The sequence below is a fragment of the Merops nubicus genome, unplaced genomic scaffold (genome assembly GCF_000691845.1).
Source record: "Merops nubicus isolate BGI_N331 unplaced genomic scaffold, ASM69184v1 scaffold9204, whole genome shotgun sequence".
NCBI classification, from domain to species: domain Eukaryota; kingdom Metazoa; phylum Chordata; class Aves; order Coraciiformes; family Meropidae; genus Merops; species Merops nubicus.
This window is the reverse complement of record NW_008604884.1, coordinates 1,938-16,427: the sequence shown is the minus strand read 5'-3', so window position 1 is coordinate 16,427 and position 14,490 is coordinate 1,938. Positions and strand designations below refer to the sequence as shown.

At 47.5% G+C, this 14,490-nt stretch overlaps 1 protein-coding gene across 1 annotated transcript in view; it reads right to left on the bottom strand.

The window, feature by feature from the left end:
* Positions 1–9,399, bottom strand: part of LOC103771849 (structure-specific endonuclease subunit SLX4-like) — a gene marked incomplete at its 3' end in the record, with an annotated part of 12,916 nt that extends 3,517 nt beyond the window's left edge. The window contains exons 1-7 of the mRNA XM_008939166.1: positions 9,030–9,399; positions 7,613–7,876; positions 6,632–6,797; positions 5,423–5,635; positions 4,269–4,483; positions 2,857–3,170; positions 1,077–1,359 (exon numbers count right to left, since the gene is read on the bottom strand). Coding sequence (XP_008937414.1) covers positions 1,077–1,359; positions 2,857–3,170; positions 4,269–4,483; positions 5,423–5,635; positions 6,632–6,797; positions 7,613–7,876; positions 9,030–9,399 — 1,825 coding nt within the window. The remainder of the gene's footprint in view (positions 1–1,076; positions 1,360–2,856; positions 3,171–4,268; positions 4,484–5,422; positions 5,636–6,631; positions 6,798–7,612; positions 7,877–9,029) is intronic.
* Between the last annotated feature and the right edge of the window lie 5,091 nt (positions 9,400–14,490).

The following is a 14,490-nucleotide window of genomic DNA, read 5'->3' as shown; positions in this document are numbered from 1 at the left end:
GGAGCCGGGCTGGGGCAGCCCCCGGAGGCAGCTGCTGTCACCAGCCTGATGGAGCTGGAGCCTCAGCCTCTCCTGGAGGGCTTGGCTCTGGGCTATGACAGGCTGTGGGTGTCCCAGCACCATCCAGCCATGAGCAGCACCAGTCTACTGAGATCTGTCTGTGCCATCACCATCCAGATGGAGGAAGTGCAGAGTGCCACATGCTTCTCTGCTTCCACATCTCAGCTTTCCACCAGTGAGAAAAAACCCAACCCTATAACACAGAGACACATCATGGTCTCCTGCTAGCTGACAGGCAGGACGTGTCTCAGACCTGTATTTCAACCTAGCCAAAATGCTGTGGGCTCTTGTGCTCAGAGGCAGCCAGTAAAACCAGTTCAGCTCAGCCAGAGCCCTGTGGTAGTCTAGAGAGTGCACAGAACAGGATGCAGAGCAACAGGAAGAATTAACCTCTCCAGAAATGGGCTCTGGTGCACTAGTGTCTGCAGAGCTTTTTGTCTCCACTTGGTCTCATTTCCACACACAATAGACATTTATGTGTGGAAATGGTTTCCCTCACAGGAAGCTATCACCACTGAAATCCCAGGACCAGGAATCATTTACTGCAGTTTAGGAGGGGCAGTGAGGAATATTATACCCAAGTGGAGTGGACTTAGCAACCACGTTCTCTTTCACAGCTGACCAGGAGACACAGAGTACATTCTCCTGGACAGTCAGCCCAACTCAAGGGCTATCAGAGACCTTGAAACATGCAGTTATGCACAACGTGCCACTATGGCTAAGGACATTAGAGTTTTAGGTGGTGTATTTTTCAACCCTGCATAGGTACAGATAAACCTTGGGTTTGTGTAATCTATGTACCAACACAAAACCATCCCTCTTGCACATCTCTCTCATCCAGCTGTCTCGAGACCTGAAAAGACAGTGCACACAGCAAAAAGACTGTTCAAATAGCAGGGATGAGTTTGTCCTGGTTGTTCAGTGTGAGCATGCTACCTCCTGACAGAAACTACTTTGATCTTTAGTGGTGTAGCTGAAGGGACAGGGACAGGGCTCACAGAGCTGCCAAAACTCACCTGGCCTCTCTGCTGCCTGAACGTGGTCAGCATCAAGGTTCCACTGAGTAAGGGTAAGTCCTTCCTTGGCCAACTCAACTAGGTCCTGCAGGGTCTGAGCATCCTTCTGGCTGTGAGATAAAAACTGCTCATCTCCTTCAGGGCCTGACTTGGACTCGTTGGAAGTTTGGCCTCCAGCCTCTGTGTGATTTGGCTCATGAGGACTAAGGTCAAGGTGAATTTGCTGGGATACCTTTGGCTGATCAGATCCCACCGACGGCTGAAGGTTTTCTGGCTTATTACTCTGATCAAAAGAAGAGGAAAAAAATAGAGACACCAATAAATTAGGTCTTGTTTTATTTATTTGCAGAGCTCAAAGTAGAGTCTCTACTTCATACTCCTGAAACATCTAGTAAAGGATTACAGAACATTCCCCAGGTACAGGGGCTCCTGAGGCAAAAGCTCTCTGCAGTTTTATGAAGGACTCTCCAGAGATAAGGCAGCTCCAAAGAGAAGAAAGGAAACTACTACAGAAAATGAAGAAAAGGTGTTTTTTCCAGGAGCATGTCAGTGCAGGCAACTGCCAAGCAGGGAGAAAGGATGGTGGAAATGCTCCTGCTCCAACATCTTCCTATTTCATTATAGCTGGAGTGCCTGGCAACAGTCACAGCCGAGGTTCTCCAGGTGCTTCTGTTCAGAGTTCTCAAGTGCTTTTGCAGTTACATGTAACTAAATCAAACTTTCACCTCAGAGCTGATATTTTCCAGGTTTGGTCTCTGTTTCCCAATAAAAACAGTTTTGTTTGTTTATTTCTAAGTGAAAAATCGTTTGGCCATTTCTGTGAATGGAAAGAATCAGAGGGAAAACACACTCTTGCCACGATTTTAAAGGCCTTCCTACTCTTTATTTTTAAACTTCTCTGGCAGTTTTTGGCTTGAATGAAAAGTTAAAAATCTTCACAGAATGGAGTCCCTTCACTGCAGTCCCAGCCTGCCATAAGCCAGTGAAAAACTTGGGGCTTTGACTAGGGAAGAAGTATTAAATAAAGCACTTCCTTACATATGCACAGTAGATTTTGAACAGAAGCACCAAATAATTCTTTAAGGAAAGAATGAGGGAAGGAAGAGAGGCTTTATCCTTCTTGGAGAGCAAGTATAAGATGGGATGAGAAACTAAAAGAGCTTTGTCTATTTTTGTAGGTACTTTTAATAAAAATAGAGAGCATTCAAAGAGGCAGGAGACCTAAGTAAAAACCAGAATGGAACAGTGCAACTGAGAACTGGATGAAAGCTCCTGTGGGATGCACAGGGAAAGCCTGAAGTGCAAATGCTTCACTTCACAACTCTCACTGCTCCCACCTTCTCCTCTGTGCAAGACAAGTACCAGTCTCCAGTTTAAACCTTTTGCTCAGATCCTTACAGCACACGGGTAAAGCTCACACTAGAAGCAATCAGAGAAAAGTGCCAAGAAGGAAATCAAGCACCAGGCTGCTGTACACACAAACTAGTGGCAAAATGAGCAGGATGGGGCCCCTTTACTCAGTACTCTGCTCCCATCAGTTTTATTTCCTGAAAGCTTGAGGAATAGCATGGGAACATGAACCTTGGTCTCTCCAAAAGGGAGAAATGAAAGTTTAAGATTATAAAATCTATCTGTGTTAGGACCAGGGGACAACAGGGCATGAGGAGTGTGCAGAGGGAGGGGACTGCTCCTTTAAATACCAAATGAGGAAAGAGAAGGGTTACAGGGCAAGAGAACTGGGGCAGACAAATATCAGAGGAAGGACAAAAGAGCATCTCACCTGCAGAGGCTTCCAGGGTAGGATGGGAGGGGTGAGTGCAGCAGCATAGAACGAGTCAGGGTCACAGGGTCCTGTCAGAGCACTGATCTTCCACAAAAAGCACTCCCTGCCTTTGGGCAAGGGCAAGAGCCAGGCTGCTTTCTCAGATTCATTCTCCAAAATCCTGCTCGTGGGGAGCTGAGGGGTGGGGGGGAAGTCCACCTCTTCTGGAAGCAGCATAGCCACTCGCTCCTGGATCCTCCTGCGGAGCTTCTCGGGGTCCTGCAGCAGCAGGGGGGGGGGTGCAGCTGGAGCCCTCCTGCGCTGCTTCTTCTCTGCAAAGAGAGAAGGAAGAGGAGCCTACATCAACAAACAGCTGAACACACAGGGCAGAGGGGCTCAGCATGTTAACTCCTTCAAGTGCTGCAGTCAGAAGGCAGAAACACAAGCTGAACACAACTCCTAAGATTTCGGCAGGTAGCCCGAAGCCCCCAGAGCACAATCATTAGGGGAGAAAGGGACTCCAGAAAAGACAGACCCCTGCTCATGCTGCTCTGCTGCCTGTGGGGAGCTGCCACATCTCTGCAAAGTCTGATCATTATGGATGGGACTGATATCCAGGCAGCCTAACCCCCCAGCCCCACAGAAGGGGGCCTGGATGGCAGCGCTTCACAAAGAAGGGGAGAAAACCACCAATAAATCCATGGAGGACTCCTTTTCTTCTGTACTGGTCACTGAGGGCATCAAAGCACAGCTCACACCAACACTGGGCAGCTTTCATTTGGAAACCCTGTGTCTCAGTCCCTTTGCCTTATTAATGCCCAACCCCAAACCCAACTTACTGGCAGGAAGAGACTTAAGGAGGGTCATGAGGAGTGACGTCTCCCCTCTGTACAGCACTCAACACTCTCCCCTGGCAGTTGTCTTCCTCTCTAAACCTTTCCCCACACCAAAATGGCAAAGCACACACTCAACAGCACCTAGTGTATACACGTCCCCTACAGAAAGAAAACAGAGCTAAGAGGTAAGGCTGAAAAAGCTGCATGAATTCAAGCTGCAGCAGGGTGAACAGAAAAACAGTTCTACTGCAGAAGAAGTAACAATCATCTTTTCGTGTTTTTTCTTTTCACTTCCATGGTTTACAAAAAACCTAACAACTTATTTTAAGAATATTTCACAGATACCAAATAATCAATCAGTGAAAAAAAGCAGGAGATTCTTACAGGATTTCACTAAAACCCATGGACATCCTGCAGCCTTTCTGGACTGTGTGTGGATACTGCACACTGTTGAAGCTCTGACAGCTTAAGCGAAACAGCAGCAGGGCTGTCATCCCTCCTAGAGCCAACAGGGAGGGTTTAGCAGAGAGCAGGCTGTGTGACACTACTGCTCCAACATCACAGCCTTCAACACTAACTCACTTTACCACATACCTGACCCTGGCTTCCATTTGATTGGCAAAGCAGCCACTGGTTTCACATTTGTAACTGATTTTGCTTCTTCCTGCTTCTCTTGCTCCAAGAGGGAGCGTGACATTGCCATAGCAACCAGCAAATCTTCATCCTTAGTCTCCATTTTGGCCCTCTTCTGCATTTTCCTTGAGTCTTCTCTGGAGGAGCCTTTTCGCTTTGGCCTGCTTGGTGGGTTGCTGAAATACAAGAATGCAGCAGGAAGCCCAAGTTAATGTGACTGGATCAGAGACAAGAAACACTGAGCACTCCAGACCAGCTGCTCAGAGAGATTCCCATATCAAGGATAATGAAAAACCATTCAGCACCTTCTTCCCTAGCAGAGAGCAAAGGATTTCTTACCATCCATGGAATTTAGAGCAATTTAGATAGTCTTAGTTTGAAAAGGTATGCACAAGACCACAGCACTGATGTAAGCAACTGCTTGAACTCTTTCTTGGTACCAAAGGGGAAGAAATGAGTTGAAGCAGGGCAAAACCAAGATCACCAGAAAAATGCTTTCCCACTCTTCTTCTACATGGAACAGGGAACAGTCCTTCCTCAGCACAGAGTAACTTATTTAATAGCCCTTTTACAAATTCAGCCAGGCACCACTTGCTGTGCTCCTGAGACTCTGCTCAAATCTGCAGCAGCAGGTGCAGCTCTGTACTAAGCATGCTTCAGAATAGCACATCTGTCTCCCCTTTGGCTCAGGGTTAGAGCACAGCTACCCAGGACAGCCACAGGCCGAGTAGCTGAGGCCCTGGCAGGACAGATGCTCAGCAGAAGCTGCCTTCTTGGGTGGTGTGCTTTGCTTAATGAGCTCAAACACACCACTCTGCTTCACTGCATTAACTGCCTCACAGAGCACCAATAATTCTGACAAACCAGTGTAACATTATTTACTCTCCATTTTGCTCCTTCAAAAGTCATCCACCACCTGACCACTTCTGAAGGAAAGCAAGAAGACTTGGCCAACTAACCAGCACATTCTCCTCATGGGCTGCTGGCTCGTGGCTCCACGTGACCTTCTCTGGGCTTGGGGCGCACCCAGCGGGCGAGCTCAGCCCCAGGAGCACAGCTTGAACCTCTCTCAGGCCAGAGAAAATAACCAGCATCTTTTCTTCTCCCCAGCCTACCTGGGGCACTGGAGAGGTGCATCAGCAAGCGTGGAGACCTGCAGCTGCACGGCCTGCAGCAGCAGCCTGGGAGGCACCTCCATCTCCACGGCGCAGCGCTTCAGGTGGCTGAGCCGGCTCTGGGGGGTCTGGAGCTGCCTCCCACAGATGGGGCACTCAGGCACTGCTGGCTTGCTGCATGGCATCTGTGCTTCTTCCAGCTCATCCAGGCACCTGTCAGACAACAGCAAAGCTTGCCTTTGGCAACCTCAAAAGTGTCCACGCTAAGATTTAGACTATATTACAGAAGAGGAAGCACAACCACCTCTGATCTCTGTGACAGCCAGAAACAGCCCCTAAAAAACCAAGAGTCACGTGCCCACTGCTGTCATGGATGTGACATGTCACAAGCAGCCTCAGAGGCACAGTAAAAACATGTTCCTCAAAAGCAAGTACAGGTAATAACCTTCTTTAGCTCAAGTGCCCATCACCTAATCCCTCTTTCTGCATTCATTCTAACATTCCAGCTAACCTATAAACCACTGCTGACAGAAGAATCATCCAACCAGAGGGATGCTAAGTCTTCCTCTCCCAAAACAGGGCTACTTCTTGTCCCTCTTCCTGCTTTTGTAGGCATGACCACACACTGTGTCAGAAACACCAATGTCTTCAAGTCAGACACCTCACTTGGCAACAACAGTGGTTTGTAGCACAGAAAATTCACACCACACTCCTGAGTACAGGATGATCCACTTCTAAAAATTTTTGGTAGGGCAAAACTATGCAAAAAAATCTAATCTTTTTTTTTTTTGTGTACTCTCCAAAGAGATTCCTATTTACCCCTATGGATACTGTTAAATTAAGGGCACTAATTTCAGTGTGGTTGTCTTTCTGAACAGGATCAGTTTTCCATCAGCAAACACTGGATACACAGTGACACACCAGATGTCCTTGGAGGAACAATTTTTAGGAAAACAAACACTACTTTTTTGGCTGAACCTGTCAGATCTCAAAACCTGTGGTAGTGGCTCCTCCTTTTTGCTGGCCTCTTTGTGCAGAAGCCCTGCAGGGCAGGACCACCAGCCCCTGCTTTGAGATCAAAACAACTCACCAAGGTCAGCAGCACTGCAGCTTCCCCTGCTGCCATGTTCTGTGGTGGCTGAGCTGAGAGCAGCCTGTGAGGGGAAGGGGGAGAGGCTGCACAGAGCACAGGCCACGTTGGGCTTTCACCTGTTCACGTGCTGCTCTCGGCGCGTTGTGTTCATGGCTGAGAGATCCTTCTGGCAGATCTGACAGAAGAACAGGCCTGCATCCTCCAGGGCTTCCTCTTTGGTTTCCTCCTGAAGAGCCAAAGCCAGGGCACCGTCATGCTCCATGGATGGAAAGTGGTGGGTATCTGGCAAAGAAGGGAGATGACCTGAGACAGAAAACTAAGAATCTTGGATGAATGGCACAGAGATGTTATACTTGTTCTTATTAGTTTATTAAACTAGACACATAAAAATTAAATCACAATCTTTCTCTTGCATCTTCAAGTCTGACCTCTCACAAGCAAATGTACAAACTTGACCTCTTCAAATGCTACCAGACTGCACCAGCTGAGGAGCAGGAGGGGGCAACTTGTTGACAGCACGTTGTGTGTCAGAGCCAAACGAAGGGTAAGTTTTGGCTCAGGTTTCTGGGGAGAACATGAGATTGTAAGCTTTATGTATTAAAACACAGATGATTCTCATGTCAATACAGAACCAAGAGGGCCCTGAGTTATAAAGAACCAAAGCAGAGTAAAATTGCTGTGAATACAATTCAGCTGCCTCAAACATATTACCTTGGAGAGTGCTTGGGGAGCTACAAAGATGGGGGCTGCCTCAGAGTCAGATTCACCTGGCAGCTACCTAACACTGGCCCAAGGGAGGGATGACAAAGTTCACTGATCCTGTTGGAATGTCAACCTGTTTCCAAGAAGACAATTATCCCTCTGGAATTAACATGAGGTTAATCCAGCCTCATAGAAGAGCTGGGAGAAAAGTAAGGATAGTCCTTTAACAATGCAAGTTTTCTCAGTGATCTGGAGTGATTTATTCTGTGCTGCACACTGAGCCACTCAGCTAGCTGGGAACAGAGCCCAGCAATCCAGGAATCCAGGCTGCTGCTCCTGCAGCCCAGCCCACAGCACTCCTTCTGCACGTACGAGAGCTAACGGGAGACACGTACCCTTCTCTGGTGGGTTCTGCTCCTGGCTTGCATCAGGAAAATCCCTGCTGGCTGCAGAGCTTGGCAAATCATCACCTGTGCTGAGCTTGAGCTGCTCGGGTGCCACTCTCTTGAACTGCTGCATTCTCTCCACCACCAGCTCTGCCACCCTCACCTTCGAGCCCGCCAGCGGCGGCCCCGTGGGGCTGGGGGACGAGCAGGTGCCCGGCTGTGGAGCAGGAGGGAAGGATAACGTGGTCTGGGAGGAGCCACTCAGGGTGCTTACTAGAGGGGGAGAAAACACCAGAGCTTTAGCAGCCAGTTTGAAACATGCTGGGCTGCCCAGGGAAGCCTTCCCCAGCTGCAGCCGAAGCCTGGCTCAGTTCTGTGCCAGCCATCCTGAGAGGAAGAAGCCAACGATTTGTTGAGCTGTCACAGGACTTGATACCTGATAACCACCATGACAGTATCAGGCTTCTGTGCCACAGCAGAGTTTAGAGATCTCTACATCCCTTTCAGAGGAAGGAATATTTAGGAAAGCCTTGCCTGAAGGTCATGAGTGAGAAGAACAAGCAAAGCAGCCCCACAGCCCCTCTCTCCTCAGCATTCCCACCACGGAATGTCCTGTGGCTCCTGCTCTTCTTCCTTCTGATCTCCAAACCCAGCTGTGGCTCAGACCCTCAGGCTCTCAGCTGAAGGCACCCTGAGCTCCCAAGGAGAGGTGGTACCAAGCAGGAGGCAGAGGCAATGCCAGCCTCATCTCAGTGTGTCACTGCTCTGCGTGAGGTGTCCTGTGGCTATGGGCAGCAAGATGGGACCACAGATCTCACCAGCCCAGTGCCTGGTCTCTGAGTACAGTCAGCAGCAAGTGCTTAACACAGGCACAACAGAACCCTCATCCTGGCTGACCCTGTGGATCAGTTTAAGGCCTTCCTGCACTGGTGACTGCATTCTGGCCATCACGTTTGATAACCACTGAAGAACTAATCCTTTATGAAATAATCCAACACCTTTCTTAACTCATTCATATTTCTGGCCTTGGCAATGTCCAGTGGGAATATATTTCACCAAAAAATGATGTGCTAGGTGAAAAAACACCTCAATATACTTGAAGCTTGCTTCTGGATGATTTGAGAGATTTTCCCAGTTTTGATACTGCAAAAAAAAGTGAATAGTGACTCCCCAGCACACTGCTTTGTACTAAGGCTTCACCTTACTGCAGGACATCTTCTGCCTGCCTGTGGGTTTCACACACTCCTAGGTTAGACCCTGAGATAAGCCTGGGTAGCAAAGTGTAGATGGAAACACAAGGTACAAGCCTACTTCAATCAGTGGTGCTCTATGTCCCCTCCAGGTGGACTTCTGAAGAGCTCCACTGACCTACAGAGTCTTTTCAGTGCTACCATCTCTCCTGTTTGAAAGATTTTGGTTCCCTCACCTGTCAGAGTCCTCTGGCTACACTCACTGGCTGCTGCACTCAGCTGGCTGGCAGGGAAAGGGCTCCTCCTTCCATCCCCCTGGGCAGTCTCACCACTACCACAGGCCTCAGCATCACCATCTTCTCTGTGCACCAGCGTTTGCTCCCTTGGACCCAAATCTTGAGACAAGTTTGTTTCCTTCACTGCTGGTAAGGGATGATGCTTTTGGCTCTTAGCAGCAGCTTTGCCTTTTCTTAGTTTGCTTCTTGCTGCAGTGCTTTTTGTCCTGTTCTGAGCCCTCTTTGCTGCCTCAGCATCCTCAGCTTTCTTCTTTGCTCTACCCAAAAGACTGGCCCACAGCTCTTTAAAATCACTGTCCTGCTCATCCATTGGCCTGCAGGCTCCAGCAGCACCGTGGCCTGACAAGGCTGCAAGGACTGGAGGCCACAGGGACACCAGAAGCAGTTCAGGTTTGCATCATCTGTGACCTGCAATATTCACCAGCTCCCTTCTACCACCTCAGAGATCTCCATCCTCCAGGCTGCAGTGAGGTCAGCAGAGTGGGCACTTCTGCACTGGTCCAACAGCTCATCCTTCCAGGCCCAACTCACAGCCATTTCCTGGAGCACATTCTCTCTCCAAGCACCCCACTTGCTTTTATGAGTTGGTTCTTCAGAGGCCTTTAGACTGTGAGTCAAGCACCTCAGTTTGGACAGAGCATTCACAGGATCTTCCTGATTATGCTACAGGGCTTCAGAAAGACACTTCTTAAAGCCCTTAAAGAAAGAAAGAAAAGGAGATGTTATGTAGGATTGTAGAGGCACCGTGGGACAGGGCTGGTGCAGAACTCTGAAGAAGGAATTTGTGTAAAATAGTATTAATAAATTGCACAAAAACCCCCACATATTGACCCAGAAGGCTGTTCCTATAATTGTGTTACAGACATGCACAAGTCACATTAGGAAAGAAGATGGAAAGCTTTCAAAACAGATATCTGATATTGGGCTGGCTTTTGTCCCAGAGCTGAGGATTTGAGGCTGCCCTTTTTTTATATGCATTCATACTTACATTTGTAGAACACAAGACCAGGGAATGCAGCAGGGAAGTGAAAAAAAAATGTCCTTCAGATGAAGCAGCTATTCTAGAGTGTAAAACCCTGCCCTGTGACACCACAGCTTTGAAGAGGAGAGCCCGACCTCATTCTGAGCAGTAAGTAAAAGCAGTTTCTGGCACTGCAGAAGGGTTTTGTGGGACAGCTCTGAGAACAACTCTATCAAACACATGCATCCTTTCTCTCCTCTTACCTCCACGGCTGCTCACCTTCAGGATTAGCTCTCCTGCTAACTAACACTGAGCTCTTTCTCTGACCACTCGAGTCTGGGGCACTGCTTCACAAACTGCTGTCAAATACACAAGGTAATCAGACTAAACAAATGGAACTTTTCAAATGAGTTAATATTTTCATGTACAGTACAAACAGCAGCAGCAGTACAGTGTCCAGAAGGAAATGCCATCAACCCCCAGGCAGCATTAAAACTAGATCTCTATTCTTAAGACATTTTGATTGTCCTCTTCTTCCTAGTCTGAAGTTTACTATGGTTCTGGCTGCTTTACCAGAGGTTTTATATTGCTCCCAAACCCAATTTCTTTCAAACCTAAACCAGAATGTTTCACTTGGAAGGCAGCAGCTGTGGTTCAGTTTCTCCAGTACAGCTTTGGGCACAGAAAGGCTCAGAAAGGAGGAAAAACACATGCAAGATTGTTTTCTCAAATGGCTTGGCTGCAGCCACGCGAGGTAGGGAATGCTGGTTACAACACTTTTATGGGTCAGCCTTTCCTATAAGCAATTACAGATGGTAATGGATTGATTTATTTTAAACTCAGTCTCTCAAACCAGCAGAGGATTTTGCTGTGAATCTTGGAGTCATTTCCTGTCAAAGAGAAACTCAAGTTTTATGTAGCCAGTTCATAAATTTCCTTTTCCTGGACAGAATCTTGGTGTAGTTATTGCTGTAAATTGACTTTTTTCTTCTAAGCAGAAGAGAGCACGTGGAGAAAAGCAGAATCTCACATCCTCCATGGCTTTCATTACCCCTCACAGACACACATCCACTGTCTCATTATTTATGGTGAGGTCCTGATATTAAGCTTTGAAACAGATCAGCACTTTTGTGTTGCACTGGACGTTGAGCGCCCCAGACAGACCAAGCCAGACACACAAATGATGCAGAACTAAGAATTTCATTCTCTGACTCCTCCCTTTCCAGACTTGTATTTACAGGCTCTTGCTCTGTTCAACATCTCAGTACTTCTGAAGCTGCTGCTGTCTGGTGTACTTAACTTTGGCACCAGTTTCTAGAGCTCAGAAAGAAATGGCTTTGAAAAGAATTTCTTTCAGTACAGTATTCAGTTCATATTGGGAGATTTTAGGACTTAAAACATTACAAAGTTGGTCAAATAAAACAAACAGCAGCACTTACCTAGCCACTTAGATGCTAAATCTATAGCCCAGCTGTGCCCTTCAAGGGAACGTGGGTCAGCAAACTGGAACAAAGCAGGACCAGTAAGCATGAGATGGAACCTGGAAAATGGAAGGAAAGGGTTCAGTTTAGTGTATTGAACCTCCTCTGACCCCACTGCCAACCCTGCTTTGAGCAGGACCCTGGACTAGAGACCTCCTGAGGTCACCTCCAGCCTCAGTGATCCTCTGATGCTATAAGTATCTTGTCCTTCCTCACCTTTGGGACTAATTTGGTTTCCTGGTAACTTTCTTTGAAGCAGAGCCACAAGAGCAAATTCTTACAGAACTCCATCAGTGTTACTCTTGCACTCCTCCAGCTGTGTGACACCCTCACCTGCCTGATCCTGCAGCTACTCAACTGAGTTCCCTGGTTTAACTGAAGAATCCCAGGGAAAGAATCCCTTTTCACCAGCAATCTTTGCTTCCTTTGGACTTCACTGACTGTCTTCTGTTGAGACAAGGAGAGAAGCTTCAAATCCACCCTCTTTATATTTTATTAAATTGTATGTATTCCATTCTCCATTCTCTGTGCTCTACAATAAGAGTCCTACTCTCCTCTCTTTTCCTAGAAGAATCTTTCCTGGCCTCTACCCATCTCCATCAGTATTCCCTGAACCTCCCTCCCTCTCCATGGCTTTTCCTGAGACATGCTGACCAGTACTGCAGACAGCAGACTGCTGATGTTGCCAACAAAGAAGTTGTATGTTGCTCACATTCCTTCCCCACCCAGGCCTCGTAGACCTTAACACCTTCTCTGCTTCTTTCAGGATCTGGTACCATTAAGGTGTTCCATATGATTTGTCTCTTTTTCCACCTCCATGCTCTGCTTCACACTCCTCCAGGCAGGGAGTTCATGATCTGCTGTGTCACCTGCAGCCTGAGGCCTCCTGGAACCACCTCTGATCCCAACTGAGCTGAAAAAGCTGCAGCACTGCCCAGTGGCACCACAGGGGACATGCCAGGGTGGATTCAGAACGAACCCTTGGATGCTCCTCACTACCTTTCCACCAGTTTCCTCCCTCAGATCATTCACCATGCATGATAATTCTTCATCCTTCCCCTTTTCAAAGGACTTCTGAGCAAACTACACGAATCCATCCTTTACTCCCCCCCTGCATTAAACCACCAAGAGACAGTCTACTGGAGAAACCAGACTGCCACGTGGGTAAGATGCTGTCAGGTTAAAAATATACATTGAAATGTCTACAAATAACTTGATTATCATTTCAACCAGTTTAACAGGGACATAAAAAAGACTTATTGCCTTGTAATTACTTAGTTCAGTCCTAGAACCCTTCTTAAAAAACCCACTCAGAGCAACAGGTGAAACATCTGCTACCCTCCCACCTTTCAGAGCAGCTCCTCTTTTACCAGCTGAGAGCACATTTCCACCAGCAGTCTTTGACTGCCTGACACCATCTCCCCTGAGCTCTCAAACCTACAACATCTGGGCCCTGCTGTTTTAAACTGACTGTTTGCTCCAGGAACAATTCTCCTGCTGTTTCAGTCTCCAAGAATATGTCATCATGATGGCTAGGAAGTGCAGATCAGTGCTAGGTAGGCCTCAACAGCTTGTACCCCACAGCAACCTCCTCTGCTGTCGAGCCTGGCTGCTGATTCCAGTGTTGACTGTGGACAGGGTGATGGGGTGCCCACTGCTGTGCTGGCACTCAGAGTTTAGTGCCCCCCTCCCATTCTCTTTTTGTGAGAACAGCCTGAAGATCTGGAGGTTGGTAGCAAAACTTTCAATCAAGCCAGTCCAACTACTGTAAAAGGAAAGGATTTCTGTAGTGTTTGTTCTGGAAACCACACCAGCAGGGCAGTCCCCAGGGACTCCTCCAGGCTGAATCCTGCACCAGAAAAACCACCCTGCAGGTTCCCAATGGAGAAGAACCTACCTGTCAACAGTACCTCAGAAAAAGCACATCCTCCTCCATGCTTGTGGAGATTCTCTTCACTGGAGCCTGTTCTCTCCACTAACCAAGCCTCTGTCACCAACACTACTCCACACAGACACACCACCAGGTCAGTGTTTGCAGAACCACAAACAGATCAACACTGAGGACAGCAGTGCTGCTCCATGAGGAGAGAACAGATGCCAGTGCAGAACAGGAACCCAGAGTCAGGTCCCAACCCTCCTGTCCTGGTCTCTGTGCCAGAAAAGGATAACAAAAACCAGACATGGAAAATAGGAAGTTGCAAATTAACTCAAATCTGTATGAGCAAGGAAACAACAGTGAGGAAAACCACAGTCAGATTCCAAGGAGCAATCTTAGCAATGACCAATATCAATGTCTGCCTGGTGCCACTCACTTCTGCCACCTGACACCCCATACAAATACCATGCTCACAATTCCTTTCAGGACTACACCTTCCCCTGCTAGGACCTTGAGCTCATGGCAAAGCATTTCACAGCCAGGAAAAAGTCTGTGGCATTGCAGACATCCATTTTCAATTACTACTTACATGACAAAACGTCCCTCCACCTTTCCAACCCTGCAGAAACAAACCTTGCTCTGTAAAGCACCTCACCAAAACTACACCTCCTCTGGAAGGATGAAGGGGAAGTGACTACACAAAGCAAAGCCAACGGCTGCTGAGGTGCAACTGCTCATGGTCTGTATGCAAACACAGCAGCATCCAAACCAGAAACACACGCAGCTGGAGTTTGAAAAATGCATCTTTGATTTGACTGAAAGCATCAAATTATTAACTGAAACAGAAAAAATACAAGAGAGATTCAAGGACTGAATAAAAACCATTTCAATAGAGGGCCCAAAAATCAATAAAGAGAGCAAGATTTATTAAAAACCTAACTTGGCTTTCAGACAAAGAAAAGTCATAAGAGTAATGATAAAAAGAAATAAGCAAAATAACTTTCCAAAGTGTACTGAACAGCAGCTACCAGAGGCACTTCTGTCAGCAGAACCAGATCACTTCCAAGCAGAAGTGACTGTGAT